The sequence below is a fragment of the Myxine glutinosa genome, chromosome 7 (assembly GCF_964187855.1).
Source record: "Myxine glutinosa chromosome 7, kmMyxGlut1.1, whole genome shotgun sequence".
Classification (NCBI taxonomy): Eukaryota; Metazoa; Chordata; class Myxini; order Myxiniformes; family Myxinidae; genus Myxine; species Myxine glutinosa.
Window position 1 is genome coordinate 104,859,529 of NC_136267.1, and position 16,034 is coordinate 104,875,562.

Here is a 16,034-nt window from a genome sequence, read left to right on the forward strand (position 1 = left end):
AAAGTGGACATCTCTCTGACCATCCTCAGGGAGCCTGCTCAGCGTCGACGAGTCTGGCATTTCACTCAGGCCAACTGGCACGGTCTTCAAGCAGCCATCAATCATCTGGACTGGTCTCCCATCTCTACCACCTCTGACATCAACTCATCCTGGGAATTCTTCCAAAGTAAATTGCTCTCTCTCATGCACAGATTTATCCCATCTCGTCTTCAGTTGTCATACCCTTCCTCCCGTCCATGGTACACGGAATCTTGTGGTGAGGCTGTTGCCCAGAAACAACTTGCCTTCGTCTCCTGGAAAGCAAATCCAACGGAAGGAAATCTCATTTCCTTTCACAAAGCCCGAAACAAGTGTGTGTCCACCCTCAGGAGAGCCAGGAAACAATATCTCTCCGTTCTCAAGACCGAACTCTCTTATCTGTCTCCCTCTTCCAAATCCTGGTGGCGTCTGGTCAAATCCGTTTCTGGTGTTTGTTCCCCCTCCATCCCCTCCCTTACCTCAAACGGCTACACAGCTGACTCCGCACGTGAAAAAGCTGAATGCCTCAACTCTGTGTTTGCCTCTAAATCTTGTGTCCCAAACCCATCCCTCTCTGTACCCACCATACCCAGTCGTACCCTGCTGCTCCTGTACTCCGTGTCCTTTCCTCCTGACAAGGTGGAAAAGTTTCTGTCAACCCTCGAGTCTGATTCTGCAACTGGACCCGACGGCATCAGCCCACGGGTCCTAAAATCCTGCTCTGCTGCTCTATCTCACCCTCTCTCTGTTCTCTTCACCCTCTCTTTTGCTCAAGGTCAACTGCCATCTGCTTGGAAATCAGCCAACATCACCGCTTTGCACAAAAAAGGTGCAAAAACAGATCCTAGCAACTACAGACCAATCAGCCTTCTCCCAATTATCAGCAAAGTCATGGAATCCATCATTGCTTCGGATATGAAATCTTTCCTCTTCTCCAATGGCTTGATCTCTGATCATCAATTTGGTTTCAGACCAGGTCACTCTACTCTGGACATGCTGCTTCTGCTGTCTCAACAATGGATGGAGGTCCTCAATGCCAAACAGGAAATTAGAGCTGTCTCCCTCGACATATCACGTGCCTTCGACACGGTCTGGCACCCCGCTCTGCTCACCAAACTCTCCTCCTTTGGTATCCATGGAAATCTCCACGCATGGCTGGCGGACTTCCTCTCTAGTCGTCGTCAACGTGTGGCCCTGAATGGGTTTCTCTCATCTCCTCTTCCTGTTCAGGCTGGAGTTCCCCAAGGCAGTGTTCTGGGCCCCGTGCTTTTTCTGGTCTTCATCAATGATCTCTCTGACTCTCTTGAAAATCCTCTCTATCTCTTTGCTGATGACTCCACTCTCTGCCGCTCCATTCCTCTTCCCTCAGATCGGCAGTCTGCAGCCTCCTCACTCTCTGAAGACTTGGACAAAATCACAGACTGGTCAAACAAGTGGAACATGTCTTTCAATCCTGACAAATCTCACACTCTTACTATGTCTCTCCGAAAAGATCGACTGGACAACCCTCCCATCTACTTTCTCAACAATCCTCTCCAAGAAGTTCTGTCGCTCAAGCTTTTGGGTCTCACTATCTGCCATGATCTTTCTTGGGAAAACCACATTTCCAAGCTGGCCTCCAAAGCCAGTCGCCGACTGGGCATCCTCCGTCGTGCGAAGTCCTTCCTCGGCACACCTGAGCTCCTCACCACATACAAGGCTTTCATCCGCAGCTCAATGGAATACTGTTCTCCCCTATGGGCAGGTGCTCCTGCCTCACACCTAGCTCGGCTTCACGCTGTTGAAACCAAAGCTTTCAGAATTATTGGAATCTCCCGCGATGAAGCTATCTCTGAGGGCCTTTCATTCACTCACCGCAGGCAGGTAGGTGGTCTTTCTGTCTTCTACCGACTCCTCTCCGGCCTTGCACCCCCAGCTCTCTCTGTGCTCTGTCCCCCAAATATTCCTACAGGTCGCACAAGATCTGCCAGCAACCCTCTGATGGTTAAACTGCCGAAATCTCGGCTCTCTGCTCACCTTCACTCTTTCATTCCTCTTTTCTCCCACCTCTGGAACAAACTCCCTCACTCCCTTCAATCCCACTCCTCCCTCCAGGTCTTTAAAACAGCTGTTCACCACCATCTCTTATCTTCCCCCATCCAAAACCTTGATCTTTTCTACCCCCGCTAATTCACCGCAGATCCACCTTGTTTGAAATTCCAACTTCTTTCCTGGAAGTCCTGGCAGTGTCCATATGTTTTATACCTCTCCCACCACCCCCTTCCCATGCCCCCCCCCCAAAGCCCTCGCCCTCTCTCAGATCTCTCGATGTCTCCATGTCTCTCGGTCCCTGCTCTCAAATGTTGTGTTTGTGTCCTTCCCCCTCTCTCCCCATCTTGTCTACCGCTCCCGATGTTATATGTTTTATGTGTCGGTTTGTCTTTCTGTGTGATTAATGTTCGCTCTTTCACGAGCCTCGATCTTGTATACAAAAAAAAACAAACAAAAAAAAACAAAACAAAACACGAAACACAGAAATGAACAACATAGTCGATGTTGAATCTGGAGTGCATGAAAAAAGAGGATTCTCTTCTCTTGAAAGGCAAGTCTGAACAGCCTATACCTAAAATGTGGGGCAAGGTATTTAAGTGGAATCACCGAAGCATTATTAAAACTAGAACAGCGCTCGGTAGAGCGCATACCTCCGCCAAGCTGAACAGTTTACGCTTTTTATCCCACTCAAAAAGGTCGGATCTGGATTCGGTCCTGAACCAAAATCTAATCGGCTTGTTCTTGTCACCTAACCAACTCCTCCACTGAGTTTTGTCATAACTCGTCAACAACTTTTTGAAATATCATGTTATATATCGTTTTGGCCCCATCTCTCAATGGTGAAGAATCACTTAAAAAATTCTCGTGTCTGGTCTGGATTCGGATCTTCACCAAGATTGAATCGATTCACCCTTGTCAGACACACAACCTGTCCACCAGGTTTCGTCCGAATCCATCTCTAACGTTTTGAGATATTGTGTTATATATCATGTTTGGCCCTCTCAATAATGAATAATCATTAAAATAATTTTTATAGTATCCAAATCTTCATCAAAATATAATCATTTCATCCTTGTCACACACCCAACCTGTCCATCAAATTTCATCCGAATCTGTCCACAACGTTATGAGATATCTTGTTCACAGAAAAACAGACCTTCGGTGGCAGGGGTAACTAAATGGCAATGTTGGGAATATAAATATCATTTGTGGACTGAGGAAGATGGACTCAACTAGGAAGATCACCTACCTTGACATCAAATAGTGTTGAGCCAAAACCTTGCCATTCCCGCATGATGTCCATGTAGTGTATCATTGCCTGTTCCTGGCTCACACTGCGCAACTGACGCCATTTATCCAGGATGCCTGAGCGTGATGCCTGTATTTCTTCTCGAACCCACAGCTCAGTTAGTTCTGCCTGCCCCCTGTTACTGACACCCACACCTCCACCACCCGGTGTTGCATCCTGCTCGCCCTCAATGCCAACTGCAGATGACTTGCGGCGTAACGTCCTCCTCAAGGTTCCTTCCAGGAAACCAGTGAGTCGGCGCTCAGATGAAGATGTAGGAAGGCCAGTGGGTGTCCCTGCAACATTGCGTAAAGCATTAACAACAAAAAACATGTGACGTCTTCTGTACTCAAAGTGGATTTGTGTAAAAACATTAACCTGCAAACATAATAGTGTTTGCCATGAAAATCAATCCATTTTATGCTACATCCCAATCAAGATAACCTTTACACAATGTTGAGGTTATGTTTTCATAAGTGTATATACTAAAGATTCCAGAATAAATTTTTTACATGTAGCATCATGTAGCACCACTCTAGGTGAGAGAGGGTATTACAAGTCCCCACCTTTACAGTACAGTGCTCCTGTCCCGACATTTTCCAGTGCAGTGAGGTGTTTTGAATTATAAGCTGTCGGCATGTTTTTGCTTCATGCACGTAACCCGGATTTTTTATTTTATTTTTGGGAGCAATTGAGGGAGCTGTCATTTGCCTATACACCACCAAAATATAGGTATGTGTTAGAACGTGTTGCATGCTTGGAATAAGATCACCCGTAGAGTGGGTACCTGCTAGTTTAGATAATACTAGCACAGCAGGGCGACCCGGCATTGGCTGGGCTGGTGCTGTTCTGTTGGCATTTTGAAGAACTAAAATTTTGTTTTTTTTTCTATTTTTTGTGGGGGCCTAAAATACTTCCTCACACACTCTAAGGAATGGGGTCAGGGTTCATTAAATATTCCCCTTCACATAGCTACACATGCTTAGGCACTACAGAGCGACTAAAAAAAAATCCAGGTTCCCCCCCCCCCCCCAAGATTTTCCAATTTTTATTTTGCCTAAAACACTCTGTGGCACTCAATGATGAACCTCTGAATGTTTGAAGAAGATCCATTTGGCCATCTCTGAGAAAAGGGGTGACACACACACAGACAGACAAAGAGTTCTCTTATAGTATAGAATATAGATAATGTAGATGCCAGGAAGGATGGGGTGTGTGTTCGTAGCAGTGGCAGTACTTTCCCAAAGCCTATCAGCCCACTTTGTAAACCTGCTGAGGTCATATTTTGTCTTAAGTTATATGTTTGCCTCTGCATTATATGAAAAAATATTTTACTGTAAATATGAGTAAGAGGAAAATGGGGGGGGGGGAGGCCAGGCAGTGGGGGCAGGGAAATGCATGAAGGATATCAGAGGCAGGGGAGGGAAGGCTGGGAACAACAGTGAAATATTCCATTTTGACAAAAAGATTTAGATGGCACTTCCGTTACCACAACTTGGATTGGCTCCTCCACTTGTACATCGTGTCACAGCTGACACATGAGCACGGAGACGCTCCACAGGGTAAAGGGCAGCAAGCCCTGGTGGGTCCGGCACTGTGACGTGCTTTACATGGTCACCCAGGCTGGATTGCAGACGCAAGGCAGCAAGCTGCTGTAGAGTCTCCTCAGGTGCAGGGAAGCGTCCATGCACCAGGCATTCATGAGCCTGTTCAGGCAACATATTTACACAAGATAAACTTTACCGACACAAAAGCAACACACACTGAGTAAACTCAAAATCTGTGACAACTCATTAACTATTACACTTAACTAAATTCAAAATGTGTACTTGTCTTTTACTGACCTGCTCAAACATAAAGGCAAACTCCAAGCTGTTAGGGGGGACGTTCCTGGTATCCAAAAAGCAATACAGTTTGAAGTAAAGTTTCCAACAGTTGTCGTCCTGCCCCTGCTCGCCTGCTTCGGAGAATCTGGTAATTGTAAAGGACACAAAGTTAAGTACCGTACGCAAAGTTAAGTTTTTTCCATGACTCAAGTTTTGTTGTATTTTGACGTTTGACATATTTAAGAAATGTTCATTGATAATGGTGTGATTATTTTCAATAAAAACTAACTGTTGAGCAAATTTGGATGGTATACACTACCGGTCAAAAGTTTTAGAACACCTCAGTTTTTCCAGTTTTTATTGAAATTTAAGCAATTCAAGTCCACTGAATAACCTGAAAGCAACAAAGGTAAGCAGTAAACTGCTCGAGGTTAAAAAAAAGTTGAGGTTAGCAAAAACGGGAAAATAATGTAAATTGCACAGTAAAATTGTAAAAAAAGGCCTTCTTCAGGGAACAAGTAATGGGTTAACAACTTACAGCTGTTCTGCAGCAATGCAAGTAAATTAAGCCTTCAAAGTTGATGCAAACAATTCATACAGGTGTCCCAACCTCTGCTGATTACTTGATTACAAACCCCCTGTCTGTATAAAAGCAGTATTGGAACAGACTGTTATTACACCCTCTGAAGCATTATTTGGACAAAATTGCACTGCAGGAAGTAGTATATAGCTATCATCATGGTGAGAAAAAGGCAATTAACAAAGGAAGACAGACAGACCATTATAACCCTTAAACGTGTAGGTCTTTCCTTTGGAGAAATTGCAAAGAAAGCCAAGGTGTCAGTGAGTACTGTTTCCTACACCATCAAAAGGCACTTGGAAACTGGAGGAAACTCTGACAGGAAGAGGTCTGGCACACCCAAAGCCACACCAGAATCAGAAGACAAGTTTCTGAGAGTCAACAGCTTGCATGATAGGTGGCTCACAGGACAACAGCTTCAAGCACAGCTTGACACTGGTCGAAGTAAGCAAGTCTCAGTTTCAACTCTGAAGAGAAGACCGAGCTGCAGATTTGACAGGTTGAGTGGCAGTAAGAAAGCCATTGCTAAGATGGCAAAATAAGAAAAAGAGGCTTGCCTGGGCCATGAAGCACCGCCAGTGGACTACTGAAGACTGGAAGAAGGTCTTATGGACCGATGAATCAAAATTTGAAATCTTTGGTTCATCACGCAGGGTTTTTGTACGCCGTCGAGTAGGCGAAAGGATGGTTCCTCAGTGTGTGACACCAACTGTCAAACATGGAGGAGTAAGCGTGATGGTCTGGGGCTCTTTTGCTGGATCTAGAGTCGGCGACTTGCACAGAGTGACTGGCACCCTGAACCAAAAGGGCTACCACAGCATTTTGCAGCGCTATGCAATACCCTCTAGTATATGCCTAGTTGGTCAGGGGTTCATCCTACAGCAAGATAATGACCCTAAACACACCTCCAGGCTATGTCAAAACTACCTTCGAGGAAAAGAACAAGACGGTAGGCTTCAAATCATGGAATGGCCAGCACAGTCTCCAGACTTAAACCCCATCAAGCTGGTTTGGGATGAACTGGACAGAAGGGTGAAAGCAAAGCAACCTACTAGTGCAACACATTTGTGGGAACTTCTGCAACAGTGTTGGGAAGAACTTCCCGAACAATATTTGATTTATATTGTAGAAAGAATGCCACGAGTGTGTTCGGTGGTTATATCTGCAAAAGGTGGCTACTTTGCTGAGTCAAAATTTTAAATTAAATTTTGTTAAAAAAATGATTCTATGATTTCTTTTTTATCTCCAATTGTTTATTTGTTCTATGCTTAATTTCAGAGTACATCGAGACATTAAAGTGTGTAAATTTCAATAAAAACTGGAAAAATTGAGGTGTTCTAAAAATTTTGACCGGTAGTGTATACAACAGGCAAGTAAAGGCAACATCACAATATCTAATCTCAGCTATTTGTGAGTATTCAAGAATGGTATCAACTATTAGTGAAACATGCTTGGGTTTAGCAAATAATAGGACATTTCCTTGATTTATAAACGGGTTAATGCATTAAATGGGTTTTCAGATAAAGTCCTCCATTGGCTTTACGGCGTTAAAGTGACTCTTGCATGTGCTGCACAAGAAAGTCACAAAAAGTACAAAAAAATCTCGTAAACCAAGTCGAGGAGCTCCTGTCATCTTGGCCAATACCACATCAGGAAACCATGATCTCTGCCAACAATCAAACTCATCCACAATATAAAGCCGTTATATTTATGTTGTTGGGCTTCATGTGATTTTTTCTAGTTATAGATCGTATTAGCAATTCTACACATTTCATTTGAAAGAGCTATTAAATGGAGGTCATTGGACTAGCAGCTGCCATTATAGCCAGTTCCGTCTTAAAAAAGCATGATACTGTGAATACATTCCTGTCACTGATAAAAAAAAATCTCCAAAAGGTATTTTATGGCAACCTTCATAATTGTTTACCTCGATCAAAGTTATTGAAGACAGACAGGTTGTGGGCTGAGATGGTCAGCGTTATTAGATGCCAAGATGATTGAGACACCCTGTGATATATGATTATTTAGGTTAAGGCATTTAGGATTATCCACTATTTAAAAAAGGCAAAGCCAACCAACATATTGCACCAGGTGCAAATGTACTGAGGTTAAATCAAACAGGTATGAGCAAACAGACTCAGGCAACATTCAGCCATGATCCACAAACGTCATCAGGCATATATTCCAGCTCTGGTACACGGCTGCCATGATTGCTTTAAAAATAACTCTGGGGTCAAACTAGAGCTCAATGTTGATGGTGCTTCAAAACAATTGAGATTCTTCTAAAATACTTTCAAATAATTTTGTTATCAACACTTGTGGAATGGTGTTTCACTAAGTTGATAGGATTCGTTTTTACTTTTCATTTGACCAAATTGTCCCATACAGTTTCAATAATATTGAGATCTGGCCTTTGAGGGGGCCATTCCATGTGTTCAAGCACTCCAGCTTCCTCTTTGCTTTGCAAATAAGTTTGAATTATTTCAGCTGAGTGTTCTGGATCATTATCTTGCTGAAAGATTAAGTTTTGATGAAGAAGTCATGTACCACTGAGGATAGCATGGTGGATTAAAATGGTTTGTACCTTGCTGGAGTCAATGCACCATCAATGTTCAGAAATCCTCCAACACCACTTGAGGATATGCACCCCAAACTTGCATTGAACCTCCTCCATGATTAATTGTTGGCTTCAAGCAAGGCTCTTTATAATTTTTCAGTTTTTTGTCGTCTCACATTACGTCTTTGATTAGATCCAAAAAACTGAAACTTGACTCATCTATCCAAAGCACCTTTGACCATTGTTCCAAGGTCCAATTTCTATGTTATTGTGCACATTTCAGCATTTTAGTCTTGTTAACCTTTCCTTACAGAGGTTTTCTTACTCCAACACATCCTTTAAGTCCAGATTTCAAAAGTGACATTTGTACCGTTCATCGATGAACACCTGAACCTTCTTCCAGGTCTATTGTCAATTCAACGCTCGTCTTCTTTATATTTCTTGTGGATATTATCTTCAAGTATTGCTCATCGTTGTAAACCGCTTTGTGCTTCCATAGTCTGGGTTTGTCAATTACATATGATGTTCCTCTGTAGTTGTTGATTGTGCTTTGGACTCGAGTGATACGAGCCATTTCACTCGATGTTTTTCCATCTTTATGCAGAAACACAATTCTATGGCATTTTTCCAATTAAATTTCAGCCTTTTATTTTAAGTTAACACAATTAAACCTGATAGATCTGTATTCTGCAGTACGAAAATTGGGCCTTTATATTTTATGGATGTGTAAAGAGGCAAAATCGAAAAACGACATTTTTAGGGCCGTTTGACACTTTGTGATTGGCAAAAAAAAAAAAAAAATCCCTTTTAAATTAAACTGTGATTAATGATTTTCAATGGTTTTCAGAAAAAAAATATTTGCATTTGGATTCGTCTTTAAAAGTTTTTTCAGTTGTCCCATGCGACAATACTTATCTGGCAGGCATGAAATACGTCTATGGCCACCAGAAGAACTTCGTTAATTGGGGTTTCTGTGCATGCACACCAAGCAATCAGTTATGGATTACACCATTTTCAAAGTGCCATATTGGAAGAAGCCTGGTAAGACAGGATAATCAAAAATAAAAAAAACTACAACTTGATATTGAGAGGTTTGGAATTTGAGTTTTATGTTTTCATATGGATAAACTCAATATCATCGACTGTAAAACTGTTTTAGGATGCAATGACTAGCAGGGACATATGCATATGAGTATATTGCAAATTGGTACACATAAAATAAAAATGGCTCATATTTCCAAACGACCTTTCAAACTTGGACAGCAGATCTGCAACTACCGTGCGGGCTTCTATTGCTCGATTGATCTCCCCTTGGTGCTCGAACAAAGCAAAACGATTGAGGCTTCCTTCTATACCTAGTCCACGCATCAGCTTATCCACCACCTGGTGATGAGAGAAAAACAGGGATGTAGAGGGTAATTGGAGAGAGGGCAGAAGGGTTGATAAAAATTTTTTTAAACCACTATATGATGGTTGGAACAAAGGGAGGTCATGAATCATTTTACCACCAAAGTCAATGATATAATAATAAAATACAACTGGATTAATCCCTAACTATCGTGCCATATGCATATGAGGGTGAATATACATGTGTGATCGGAAAAATGAAGTTTTTTCAAGTGGAGAAAAATGTTTTTTTTTTGTTGTTTTTTGTATACAGAATCGAGGCTCGTGAAAGAGCTAACATTTATCAAACAAACAAATCAAACAAACAAGCAAACAAAGTATATAAAAAGGGGAGCGGTCGACAAGATGGGGAGAGAAGGGGAGGAAGCACACAAACACAACATTTGAGAGCAGGGACATCGGGAGATGTGTGGGAGGGAGAGGGCCTGGGGGGAGGCAGGATAGGTATAAAACGCAAGGACACAAAGGACTTCCAGGAAAGAAGTCGGCACCTCAAAAAAGTGGATTTGGGGTGAAATTAGCGGGGGTAGAAAAGATCAAGGTTTTGGATTGGGGAAGATAAGAGATGGTGGTGAACAGCCGTTTTAAAGATGAAACGTGTTTCAAAAATAGGAGTCCATTGTGTATGAGTATACTGGACTAAGTCGATTTTCCTTCCTTAGATGCAACCAGAGAGGAGATGAGAAACAATAGGCTGCTCTGAAGCGTAACGATGGGTTACTGTCTTTGTGACGTCTAAATGACCATTATGGTCAAGAGAGGCAAAGAGGCTTACAGTCCAACAAAAAGCGTTTGCTCAAACAAAAACCTTCAAAAGTCACTAAAGTGGAAAACTTTCAGCAGCTACAGCAAACTATTTTTGGTTTAATGAAAAGTAAGACATCAAAGTAATTTTGTTTGATATAAATCGAATGAGCCATACATGGATGCTCTTAGAAAAAGTGCAAACAAATCTGAAAAATTCAAACCATTGGCCTGACAGTGAAAAACTTGGGTGAATGAACCTCTAATTAATTTAATTTCAAAATTAACTCCACCTTCTTGACAAATAATTTAATTATTTTTGATATATGTTAAAATGTCAACGGAAATTGCTGATCAGATGATGCAATCTTTATGTAAATGCAGTGGTCTTCGAATGGGTTGGCATTGCCAAAATAAATCAGTTTTCATCAATGACGTCTCCGACTCTTGAAAATCCTCTTTATCTCTTTGCTGATGACTCCACCCTCGACCACAATATCTCTCATCCTTCAGATAGGCAGGCAGCAACATCTTCCCTGTCTTCAGACTCTTCAAGCTGGTGAAACACTTGGAATATGTCTTTCAATCCTGACAAATCTCACTCTCTCGTACTCTCTCTCTTCCTCCCCCCACTCCTCTACCAGGTTTCCACAGAGCGTACGTGGTCCACAATCATCTCCATTCTGGTGAAACTCCCAAAATGCAGAATCACTGCTTACCTTCACTCATTCGTTCCTCATTTTTCCTGCCTGTGGAAATAAAATTCAACATTCTTTTCAATTTCATTCTTCCCTCCAGGTCTTCAAGACAGCTGTTCACCTCTTTTTTTTTGTATACAAGATCGAGGCTCATGTAAGAGCTAACATTGATCACAAAAAGACAAACTGAAACATAAAACATATGATAAAGGGAGCGGGAGACAAGATGGGGAAAGAGAGAGAAGCACACAAGTACAACATTTGAGAGCAGGGACATTGGGAGATCTGTGGAAGGGAGAGGGCTTGGGGGGGAGGTGGCATGGGAAGGGAGGGGACGGGGGGTGGGGGTGGGAGAGGTATACAAAACACATGGACACTGCTAGGACTTCCAGGAAAGAAATCGGTATTTCAAATAAGTGGATCTGGGGTGAATTAACGGGGGTAGAAAAGATCAAGGTTTTGGATGGGAAAAGATAGGAGATGGTGGTGAACAGCTGTTTTAAAGACCTGGAGGGAGGAGTGGGATTGAAGAGAGTGAGGGAGTTTGTTCCAGAGGAGGGAGAAAAGAGGAATGAAAGAGTGAAGGTAAATAGAGAGTCTTGATTTTGGCAGTTTAACCATAAGAGGGTTGCAGGCAGATCTTGTGCGACCTGTAGGAATATTTGGGGGACAGAGCACAGATAGAGCTAGGGGAGCAAGGCCGGAGGGGAATTGGTAGAAGACAGAAGACCAACAACCTGCCTGTGGTGATTGAGTGAGTGAAAGGCCCCCGGAGTTAGCTTCATCGTGGGAGATTCCAATGATTCTGAAGGCTTCGATTTCAACAGCGTGAAGCCGAGCTTGGTGTGAGGCAGGAGCACCGGCCCAGAGGGGGGAACAGTATTCCATTGAGCTGCGGATGAAAGCCTTGTAAGTGGTGAGGAGCTCAGGTGTGCCAAAGAAGGACTTCGCACGACGGAGGATGCCCAGTCGGCGACTGGCTTTGGAGGCCAGCTTGGAAATGTGGTTTTCCCAGGAAAGATCATGGCAGATAGTGAGACCCAAAAGCTTGAGTGACAAAACTTATTGGAGAGGATTGCTGAGAAAGTAGATTGCCAGATGGGGGAGAGGAAGTGGGGAGGTCTTTTTGGAGAGACAATGTGAGAGTGTGAGATTTGTCAGGATTGAAAGACATGTTCCACTTTTTTGACCAGTCTATGATTTTGTCCAGGTCTGCAGAGAGTGAGGAGGATGTGGACTGCCGATCTGAGGGATGAGGTATGGAGCGGCCGAGAGTGGAGTTATCAGCAAGGAGATGGAGAGGATTTTCCAGAGAGTCTGAGAGATCATTGATGAAGACCAGAAAAAGCACAGGGCCCAGAACACTGCCTTAGAGAACTCCAACCTGAACAGGAAGGGAGAGATGAGAGAAAACCATTCAAGGCCACACGTTGACTACGACCAGAGAGGAAGTCCGCAAGCCATGTGTGGAGATTTCCATGGATACCATAGGAGGAGAGTTTGGTGAGCAGAGCGGGGTGCCAGACCGTATCGAAGGCACGTGATATGTCAAGGGAGACAGCTCTGATTTCCTGTTTGGCATTAAGGACCTCCATCCATTGTTGAGACAGGAGAAGCAGCATGTCCAGAGTAGAATGATCTGGTCTGAATCCAAATTGATGATCCGAGATCAAGCCATTGGAGAAGAGGAAGGATTTGATATCCAAGCAATGATGGATTCCATGACTTTGCTGATATTTGGGAGCAGGCTGATTGGTCTGTAGTTGCAAGGATCTGTTTTTGCACCATTTTGTGGAAAGCGGTAATGTTTTCTGATTTCCAAGCAGATCGCAAATGACCTTGAGCAAAAGAGAGGGTGAAGAGAACAGAGAGAGGGTAATATAGAGCGGCAGAGCAGGATTTTAGGACCCGTGGACTGATGCCGTCTGGTCCAGTTGCAGAATCAGAGTCGAGGTTTGACAAAAACTTCTCCACCTTGTCAGGAGAGAAGGACAAAGAGTCCAGGAGCAGCTGGGTTCGACTGGGAAAGGTGGGTACAGAGAGAGATGGGTTCGGGACACAAGATTTGGAGGCAAACCAAGAGTTGGGGCAAACACTCTATCCCAGATCATGCACCATCCAAAACGATTATCTTTTTTTACTTCCCATTAATCCTCCTTCCAAATTTGCATTCTTTCCTTTATTAGAGTTTGCTTCTGTATCCACTTTTTCCACCACCTGCATTCTCACCAACCCATTATTCTTCCACACATACCTTATTTGTTCAAGTCTCCGTCTATTTTATCCTTCACCCTGCTGTTGGTGTGTTTCTGTCCTCTATTGCTGTTCCTTTCTGTTCTGTTACTTCCTGATCCGTTCTATGTTCTAGCTCCTCCATGAGCCTCAACTTCGTATTAAAAAGTCCCGATCAATAATTATTGCATGTATTCACAATATTCACTCAAAAGGTTAAGGCTTGTGCTCAGCAATGTAAAAAGGAACATTAAAAATACTTATCATTGCTAAATTACCATACCTCCCTTGCAGTTGTATGGCTGTCAATTGTAATATGACAGGAACTGTCACCGTAGCAGTAGACAGTGGTGGACATTTCTTCTTGCTTAATAATTGCTTTCATTTCTTTGGTGGATGGAACAAACTCCCTGTTCTTCGTTTTCTTCAGCGTTTCCATGATGGATGGAACGCAACGTCCAATCTCTGAGTTTGCGTGTCGTTCTTTCATCCTAGAAAACAAATGTGAATTTATCGAGGTCATTAGAAAATATAAGTGACATTAACATTTTAAACTAATAATATGAAAATGTGCAAATATTATTTACTGTACTGACTTTTCTCACAAAAGAGAAAATATATATATTTTAAAGCATTAAAAAAAAACCTCCTTTGAGATTTGCATACATATGAGCTCAATCAATCAGAAAAGGCAATTCACGGACAAGCTATATTTCTTTCTCACAGATATTTCATGAACTTTATGATTACAATACTATCTGGTACTGCTGATGGGGCTGGAAATACATCTTTAAATCCTCGGGCGACAGTCTGCCTTTTTTGTTTGTGTCTCCCTTCCGCAATCTCTGAGGTGACAATCGCTACGACTAAATGATCAATAAGCTCACGTGATGTTATCAACATTACCACATCTCGCGTTGTTTGTACTGTTTGAGTATGGGCAGAAAAAAGTGAGAAACCAGAGGGACCTCATTGGAGAGGCCTCCAATAAGAAAGACATTGTGCGATATCTCAATGAAAATTATTGCAAATAATTTTTTAAATATATATGAAGAAGATTTTCAGGCTGAAAGGTTTCATTAGTTATTAATAAAAATCGCAGCTATATGGCTTTTATAATTCAATACAGGTTTCCAACTCATAAAGTCAGGAAATATCATTATATGTCGTAAGAAAGGTGCAAATACTTGTGTTGTAACAGGGGTAAAAAAACTAAATGATGTTATGCCAACATTGGAAGCCAACATTGGCCCAACGTCAGTGTGCTATCTGTGTAGGTTCTTAATCATAGCACTTAACTCGCTTTGCTGGAAAAAGATAAATGAAAAAGGCTGAGTATAAATTAGTTGTGATTGAAAGATGAGAGGAAGAAGATCACAAAGAGACATTGATTTCTCAGTGAAATCTGACATTGTATCGATGCTGGACAAATAGCAAAATGAGCAGTATTTGAAAACAATGAGAATACGAATATCTGATGATTGTTATGCTACCATCATTAGCAGACAAACTGCGACAATGACAGATTTTGAAGCAATCAAGTTCTATCAAATCATCAGCACAGTAGCAACCAATCTCTACTATCTGCTTGAGGGAAGGTTCAACACAATGCTCATAACTATCAATTGATTGCATTACAATATGTCGTTGGCCCGAATGTTGCAAGAATATACAAGCAGTGTGAATTTTTTTTTGCAGGGTCTAGGACTCATGTAGAGGAGTTGAATGACACAAATCACAGACCAACACACACAAAAAAACACGACTCAACTTCAGACAAACACAGCTAATGAGCTTGGGGGAAGCAACTTCATTCCCCAGAGCACTCTGGGCATCAGCAACGCCATATTTTATGATGTCAGTGTTAATTAAGTAGGAATTTCCTCCTCCTCATGAATGCCAACCTTTCAGGTTCGTCCGCACCCTATCCTTTAAATGCTGTGCATCAAAGCATGGAAACAGCATGTACCATTTTTTGAAGTATTTGCTTCAAGTCAGTCATCATCAAAATCGAACAGCTGGCCTTCCAAACTCAGTCAATGTTCTAACCATTACACCACCGAGTTTGGCTGGGCCTACAAGTATTGGTGATCACAGAGTCACTAATTACTTGTATGCCAATTATAAATTTGTCTTGATGAAGGAATTACCTTGTATCATATTATCCCATTAAACAAAATTCATAACAGCAGGAAAACAATAATGTCATGTTGTGGAATTAGGCTCATCAAAATTGTAATTATATACACTACATGACCAAAAGTATGCGGACACCCATTCTAATTAGTGGATTCGGCTATTTCAGCCACACCCATTGCTGATAGGTTTATATAATCAAGCACACAGCTGTGCAATCTCCACAGACAAACATTGGCAGTAGAATGGGCAGTAAAACATTGGCAGTAGAAAATAGCTTCAGAGTTATTGAAGAGCTCAGTGACTTTCAACGTGGCACCGTCATAGGATGCCACCTTCCCAACAAGTCAGTTCGTCAAATTTCTGCCGTGCTAGAGCTGCCCCGGTCAACTGTGAGTGCTGTTATTGTGAAGTGGAAACGTCTCGGAGCAACAACAGGTCAGCTGCGAAGTGGTAGGCCACAAAAGCACTCAGAACGGGACCGCTGAGTGCTGAAGCACGTAAAAATTGTCTGTCC

The 16,034-nt window shown here is 42.4% G+C and overlaps 1 protein-coding gene across 1 annotated transcript in view; it reads right to left on the minus strand.

The window, feature by feature from the left end:
- The window catches only part of LOC137431601 (unconventional myosin-X), a 330,046-nt gene that overhangs the window by 20,515 nt on the left and 293,497 nt on the right, over positions 1-16,034 (minus strand). Inside the window, exons 36-40 of the mRNA XM_068123112.2 lie at positions 13,665-13,872; positions 9,547-9,683; positions 5,182-5,308; positions 4,827-5,043; positions 3,299-3,633 (exon numbers count right to left, since the gene is read on the minus strand). Of these exons, the coding sequence (XP_067979213.2) occupies positions 3,299-3,633; positions 4,827-5,043; positions 5,182-5,308; positions 9,547-9,683; positions 13,665-13,872 (1,024 nt within the window). The remainder of the gene's footprint in view (positions 1-3,298; positions 3,634-4,826; positions 5,044-5,181; positions 5,309-9,546; positions 9,684-13,664; positions 13,873-16,034) is intronic.